The sequence below is a fragment of the Nerophis ophidion genome, linkage group LG07 (assembly GCF_033978795.1).
Source record: "Nerophis ophidion isolate RoL-2023_Sa linkage group LG07, RoL_Noph_v1.0, whole genome shotgun sequence".
Lineage (NCBI taxonomy): Eukaryota > Metazoa > Chordata > Actinopteri > Syngnathiformes > Syngnathidae > Nerophis > Nerophis ophidion.
Window position 1 is genome coordinate 77,660,323 of NC_084617.1, and position 8,475 is coordinate 77,668,797.

At 36.7% G+C, this 8,475-nt stretch overlaps 1 protein-coding gene across 1 annotated transcript; it reads left to right on the forward strand.

Moving 5' to 3' along the window:
- Positions 1-1,893: 1,893 nt before the first annotated feature.
- On the forward strand, positions 1,894-8,120 carry LOC133556858 (cytochrome c oxidase subunit 6A, mitochondrial). Its single transcript, XM_061907182.1, has 3 exons — positions 1,894-2,060; positions 6,590-6,732; positions 7,856-8,120. Exons 1-3 carry the CDS (start codon positions 1,943-1,945, stop codon positions 7,943-7,945), a joined length of 351 nt encoding a protein of 116 aa, XP_061763166.1. The 5' UTR covers positions 1,894-1,942; the 3' UTR covers positions 7,946-8,120.
- The last annotated feature ends 355 nt before the right edge of the window (positions 8,121-8,475 follow it).

Genomic DNA, 8,475 nt, shown 5'->3' on the forward strand with positions numbered 1-8,475 from the left:
TGTATTTTTGCTCCTAAAAGAACGTGGCAGTCACATCAGTTAGTTTGTGGGTAATCAGTAGACAATTATATTAGGAACGCCCCTTTCTGACTGGAAATGCTTCTCCCTCTTGCTGTGATGTCATCCCCGCCAGTCTCTTTCAACCTTTTTGGAGCCGCCACATGTTTTTTTGCATTGAAAAAAATCCAAAGGCACACCACCAGCAGAAATCATGAAAAATGTAACTCGACTTTGACAGTAAAAAGTGTTTGTCACAATTGTTGGATATGACTTTAAAACATAAGCAAGCATGCATGACTATAGCTCTTGTCTCAAAGTAGGTGTACTGTCACCACCTGTCACATCACACCCTGACTTATTTGCACTTTTCTGCTCTTTTCTGCTGTAGTCTTGCGCACCTATTTTGGTGGCTTTTCCTGTTCTGTTGGTATTTTCCTCCAGCAGTTTCATGTCTTCCTTTGAGCCATATTCCCCACATCTACTTTGTTTTAGCAATCAAGAATATTTCACTTGTTTTTATCCTCTTTGTGTGGACATTGGGTCATGTTCGGATGTACTTTGTGGACGCTGTCTGCTGCTCCACACGCTGTAAGTCTTTGCTGTCGTCCAGCATTCTATTTTTCTTTATTTTGCAGCCAGTTCAGTATTATTTTCGTTCTGCGTAGCCATCCCTAAGCTTCAATGCCTTTTCTTAGCGGCACTCACTTTTTGTTTATTTTTAGTTTAAGCATTATATACATTTTTACCTGCAGGCTGCCTCTCGCTGTCGTCTGCATATTGTGATCACGACAAACCATCGTCGTTGTTCCCGACGTCCACAAAGCAATTAGCTACCTGCTGCCACCTACTGATATGGAAGAATATTATACGGTTACTCTGCCAAGCTAGAGAGTGTTTTCTATTGAGGCTCCAGTACTCTGGAATGTTCTAGAAGTAACAGTTAGAGATGTTACCTCAGTAGAAGCATTTTAGTTCCATCTTAAAACTCACTTGTATACTCTAGCCTTTAAAAAGCCCCCTTTTTAGAACAGTTGATCTGCCGTCTCTTTTCTGATCTGCCCCCCTCTCCTGCATATATATATATATATATATATATATATATATATATATATATATATATATATATATATATATATATATATGTCTTGATTGGATTATATATATATATATATATATATATATATATATATATATATATATATATCTATATATAGATATATATATATATATATATATATATATATATATACATATATATATATATAGATATATATATACATATATATATATGCATGCACAAAAGACAGGTGGGATATTGAGAAAGTTACTTTTGTGAATATAAAAGTTAGCCAAGAGTAAAAGTAAGTCCGGGGTTTGGAAGGCTGTGTCACGCCAAATTTCTTCCCCCATACAAAAACCTTCCCCCCGGAAGAAATTTGGCGTGACAGCCCCTCCAATGCCTGAAGGACCCCAATGAGGGCGTGACAATACCAAGTGATATGACTCTTAAGGGTTGCAGATGCAAAATTAGCAAAGCAGAAATAGTTTGAAAGGTTAGCATGCTGGAATGCTAATATTTTTTCCTCACCGTGAATTGATTAACGTGGACCCCGACTTAAACAAGTTGAAAAAATTATTCGGGTGTTACCATTTAGTGGTCAATTGTACGGAATATGTACTGTATTGTGCAATCTACTAATAAAAGTATCAATCAATCAAAACCGTTATTTTTCACCTATGAAAAACAGCCGATTATAATGATTTTAAAACAGGCAGCTGTGTGGGCTGCTTTAAGGTCCTTCCACCCTCATTGGGGTCCTTCAAGTAGTTTTTGTAGGGGGGAAGACATTTGGTGTGACAGCTGCTGTCAGCGGTGATTCCGGTCACGTGACTTTCCCCGCCTGACGTATTTCCGGTGTGTCCAGGCTGAAGTGCAGGCAAGATGGCGGCTCTTGGACGCTCGACTCAGTCACTGCTGAGATCTTCTTTGTCTTCTTTGTCTTCTCTCACACGCCGCCAGCTGTCTGCTGCTGCTGCTCATGGAGAGGCCGACAACGCCAGTGAGTCTCACTCAAATGTTCACCTTGTTGTCTTGGACGGAAACATGATACTTTTACTGTGACCTTGTGCCGCGGCCTTAGCACGTTAGCACTGACAGCTAACACAACTAACCTTTTATTTAATACACAACTAACATTTTATTTAATACACAACTAACCTTTTATCTACTACACAACACTAACCTTTTATTTACTACACTTTAGCACTGACAGCTAACACAACTAACATTTTATTTAATACACAACTAACATTTTATTTACTACACAACTAACCTTTTATTTACTACACAACACTAACCTTTTATTTACTACACTTTAGCACTGACAGCTAACACAACTAACCTTTTATTTACTACACAACTAACATTTTATTTAATATACAACTAACCTTTTATTTACTACACTTTAGCACTGACAGCTAACACAACTAACCTTTTATTTAATACACAACTAACATTTTATTTACTACACAACTAACATTTTATTTACTACACAACACTAACCTTTTATTTACTACACTAACATTTTATTTACTACACAACTAACATTTTATTTACTACACAACTAACCTTTTATTTACTACACAACACTAACCTTTATTTACTACACAACTAACATTTTATTTACTACACAACTAACATTTTATTCACTACACTTTAGCACTGACAGCTAACACAACTAACCTGTTATTTACTACTCAACTAACCTTTTATTTACTACGCAACTAACATTTTATTTACTACACAACACTAACCTTTTATTTACTACACAACTAACATTTTATTTACTACGCAACTAACATTTTATTTACTACACAACTAACATTTTATTTACTACACAACACTAACCTTTTATTTACTACACAACTAACATTTTATTTACTACACAACACTAACCTTTTATTTACTACACAACTAACATTTTATTTACTACACTTAAGTACTGACAGCTAACACAACTAACATTTTATTTACCACACAACACTAACCTTTTATTTACTACACTTAAGTGCTAACACAACTAACTTTTTATTTACTACACAACACTAACCTTTTATTTACTACACAACTAACATTTTTATTTACTACACTTAAGTACTGACAGCTAACACAACTAACTTTTTATTTACTACACAACACTAACCTTTTTACTACACAACTAACATTTTATTTACTACACTTAAGTACTGACAGCTAACACAACTGACATTTTATTTACTACACAACACTAACCTTTTATTTACTACACAACACTAACCTTTTATTCACTACACTTAAGCACTGACAGCTAACATAACTAACCTTTTATTTGCTATACATCTAACATTTTATTTACTACACAAAATTAAACTTTTATTCACTACACTTTAGCACTGACAGCTAACACAACTAACCTTTTATTTACTACTCTACTAACATGGTATTTACTACACAACACTAACCTTTTATTTACTACACAACTAACATTTTATTCACTACACTTTAGCACTGACAGCTAACACAACTAACCTTTTATTTACAGTGCCCTCCATAATTATTGGCACCCCTGGTTGAGATGTGTTAAAAGCCTTAAAATAAATTCAGTGTTTATTGCAGAAGAATACTGTCACACTGAAAATTGTAGGAAAATGTAGCCTTCAACTCAAATGAATTGTAAGAAAATAAAAAAATCCCTGACTAAAAAATAATTATTTTTCATTAAATCACCTGTTCCACAATTATTGGCACCCTTAACAATTCCCAGGAAATAAATATAATTGAAGCATTTCTGTCATTTCTACAGTAGTTTACAAAGTTTACCAGAGTACATAGGAACATTTAATTAGTAATTCATCACTTCCTGTTTCCCTGGGGTATAAATATGACGTGACACCGAGGCCATTTCTCTTATCCACTCTTAAACATGGGAAAGACAAAGGAACACAGCATACAAGTGAGGCAGATGTGCGTCGACCTTCACAGGTCAGGCAGAGGCTACAAGAAGATTGCCACTCAACTGCAGCTGCCCATATCCACTGTGAGAGGAATAATTAAGAAGTTCAAAACAACTGGAACAGTGGTAAATAAGCCTGGACGAGGACCCAAGTTTATTTTGCCACCACGCACAGTGAGGAGGATGGTAAGAGAAATCAAAAGATCTCCAAAGCTCACTGTTACAGAATTACAACAAATGGTAGCATCCTGGGGTCACAAAGTCTCCAAATCAACCATCAGGCGCTGTCTACACGCCAACAAGCTGTTTGGGAGGCATGCACGGAGAAAACCTTTCCTCACTCACAATCATAAACGCAAGCGTCTGGAGTTCGCCAAACGGTATTGGGGCTTCAACTGGGACCGTATGCTTTGGTCAGATGAGACCAAGATTGAGCTTTTTGGCAACAAACACTCTAAGTGGGTCTGGCGTACCACGAAAGATGCGCATGCTGAAAAGCACCTCATACCCACTGTGAAGTATGGGGGTGGGTCAGTGATGCTGTGGGGCTGTTTCACTTCCAAAGGCCCTGGGAACCTTGTTAGGGTGCATGGCATCATGAATGCTTTGAAATACCAGGACATTTTAAATCAAAATCTGTTGCCCTCTGCCCGAAAGCTGAAGCTGGGTCGTCACTGGGTCTTTCAGCAAGACAATGACCCTAAACATATGGCCAAATCTACACAGAAATGGTTCACCAGACACAAAATCAAGCTCCTCCCATGGCCATCTCAGTCCCCTGACCTCAACCCCATTGAGAACCTGTGGGGTGAGCTGAAAAGGAGAGTACAGAGGAGAGGACCCAGGTCTCTGGATGATTTAGAGAGATTCTGCAAAGAGGAATGGCTGAAAATCCCTCTTTCTGTCTTTGCCCATCTTGTGAAACATTATAGGAGAAGATTAGGTGCTGTTTTGTTGGCAAAAGGGGGTTGTACAAAATATTAACACCAGGGGTGCTAATAATTGTGACACACATTATTTGATGTCAAATAATTATTTCTTTATGTGGGATTTTTTCCCCACTGAATAAATGCACTTGTATTGAAGGTTGGATTTTTCTCTTTTTTTCCATTAAGGTCCCATATTATTTAGAAAAAAAATAAAATAATTGGAAGCTAAAAAACACATCTCAACCAGGGGTGCCAATAATTATGGAGGGCACTGTACTACACAACACTTAACATTTTATTCACCACTCAACACTAACTTTTATTCATTACTCAACACTAACTTTTATTCACTACACAACTAACCTTTTATCCACTACACAAATGCCTTTCAAAGACAAAGCAAGGAGTGTGTTAGTATTCATGAGTAATGACAAATGGACAACAGTTTCAAGGACGTATAGTATGGCATAATAGAAGGTATTGTTGATTCACTTCATAATGAACTTACTAACTAGACTACATTAAAGGTCAATTAGGACATTAAATAATGCTGTTATTGGGAACGCAGAAGTCATTTATGTTTAAAATCACTAACATTTTTAACTACCTTTCATTTCAAACAATCATGCTCCAATCAAACGTGTTTGATACAAAATTATTTATACGCATGCGCAACAAGTCTGTTCAAATGTAAATACAGCGTGCCTCGCTATACAAGAACAACCCAATTATCATTATTTATTTACCTCGGTTTCTGTTAAAGCAGGGGTGTCCAAAGTTTTTCCACTGAGGGCCGCACACGGAACAATTTATTTTCAAACCATAACCAAATATATGGGTTGATTTTTTTTAATCCTTAGGGCTCCTAGATAGAGGGTTTCAGTCACTGAAATGTTAAAAATAAGTCAAATTATTATAATTTTTTTTAATTTAATGCTTACAGTAAATCTCTATCAACTTGAGGTTGATATAAAGTAAAACAAATACGTTTTTATGCCTTTTCTGTTAAAGACAACTTTGTTTTTTATAGTAAAACTGAAATATGCAGTATTTAGATAGTTAGTTAGTACTTTGTTTTGTCCAATCCATCCAATATTCTTTATTTTCACTCTGTCGTTATCCAATATGTCGGCTGTTCTGGTTTGGACTTCCCAGCGTTGCTTTCACCAGCATCACGGCTTGATTTCCATGTGAGTGCTTGAAGTAGCACCTCATTCAAGATAACGGACAAGCGCTTTATCCAATCACATATAAGGATTTGTTTACAAGGCCCCGCCTTCTGAAATACATTTCCTATTGAGAAGTCCCAGATCCTTGTGTGGAGCTCAGCCAACTACAAGGATCTGGCCACAGTCAGGTTATAGAAATGAACCAAATTGCAGGAAATGTGGTCTATGATTTTCCAAATGTTCTTTCCCGGCTTGTGTGGCAGTACTGTGTCTCGATAGAAATATTCATTTTTTTTCCTCAAAGGGTGTTCACCTGCCTGAAACTGCTGGCAGTAGTATAGTAGTCAGGTGTGCAGACTGCTAGCATTCTCTCACGTTCCCTTTAATCTCTTGGGTGGTGCTTTTTCTAATGAATAACACATTTGTTGTGTAGCAAATAACTTGTATATTAGCTTGGTTTATGCAACATATTTTTAGTAAAACTGTTTTTCCTCACCAGCTAGGACATGGAAGATCCTTACCTTTGTGGTTGCCCTGCCTGGTGTGGCGGTGTGCATGCTCAACATGTACCTGAAAGAACAGCAACACAGCCACGAACAACCCGAGTTCATCCCTTACTCGCACCTCCGCATCCGCACCAAGGTTAGACTTCATCTGATATTTCATTTCATTTCATATAACAAGAGCAAGCCTGATCCAACACAGTGCTACAGCCTTTACAGCCATTATAACTAAATGAAAACAATGGAGAATAAAAAACAAATGAGTATTTAATCTTTTTTTTTACATATTTGAAAAGGAGTGAGAAGAAGTTTACACTTATTTAATACCAACCCTTTTCTTTAAATCATAAATTACTCTGAGCTAGAACCAACTGTTCACGCTTATGTACCAACTTGATGAAGTTGCATATACATAAGTGATGTACACATACATATAAGTGATGTACACATACATATAAGTGATGTACACATACATATAAGTGATGTACACATACATATAAGTGATGTACACATACATATAAGTGATGTACACATACATATAAGTGATGTACACATACATATAAGTGATGTACACATACATATAAGTGATGTACACATACATATAAGTGATGTACACATACATATAAGTGATGTACACATACATATAAGTGATGTACACATACATATAAGTGATGTACACATACATATAAGTGATGTACACATACATATAAGTGATGTACACATACATATAAGTGATGTACACATACATATAAGTGATGTACACGTACATATAAGTGATGTACACGTACATATAAGTGATGTACACGTACATATAAGTGATGTACACGTACATATAAGTGATGTACACGTACATATAAGTGATGTACACATACATATAAGTGATGTACACGTACATATAAGTGATGTACACGTACATATAAGTGATGTACACGTACATATAAGTGATGTACACGTACATATAAGTGATGTACACATACATATAAGTGATGTACACGTACATATAAGTGATGTACACATACATATGCACACTATACACATCATGCCACAGCAGCAGCACCCACCACTGTCTCAATGGGCAACCCCACACTCTTCTGGGACACAAATAAGCCAACTTTGAAGCCCTTCTTCATCTCTGTACCTCTGGAACACAACGTGTCTATACTTCTTTTTGAACTTAACATTTAAATGAGTGGAAAGCAAAATATAGTTGACATTGTCATAATTGATGGCATTAAATGTGCCTTTTTTCCCCATTCATACAGCGGTTCCCCTGGGGTGATGGCAACAAATCCCTCTTCCACAATCCACATCTGAATGCTCTTCCTAATGGCTACGAGGGCCATGATGAGTAAACCCTTCCAAACCTAACTGGGACAGGGACCACTTTCCTTTTTCTTTGTTTCCAGGACCACACTCACTTGCAGTTTACTCTTCTACTCACCCTGAAACACAGGGCACCAATGTGACCATTAGGTACAACAAAGTCTCAGCTTAAGTATCTGAAATAAAGTAACTACTATATCTCCATTTGGTCTCCTGCTTCTTCCAGGGTTCAGATGGGTGACTAAAAACCTTCAAAATGCTTGGATTTTAATGTTGCGTTTTCAAGGTTTGATAAATGCTTGTATTTTTGGTGAAATGCTTGGAAATATATGCCGATAATATAATTATAATGGGGGACTTTAATATCCATGTAGGGCTATATAAATAATCATTGATTGATTGATTGAAATGTTCGTCCTGTTTCTCGGCAGTCTGACTCAATACGCTAAAAATAAAATGGAAAAACATAAACTAAGTCCCCTTAAAATTGAAAGCCACACGCTTGATCTGTTGGCTTTGCACCAGCCCTCACATTAATTTAGGGAGGTGGGGGGGCGTA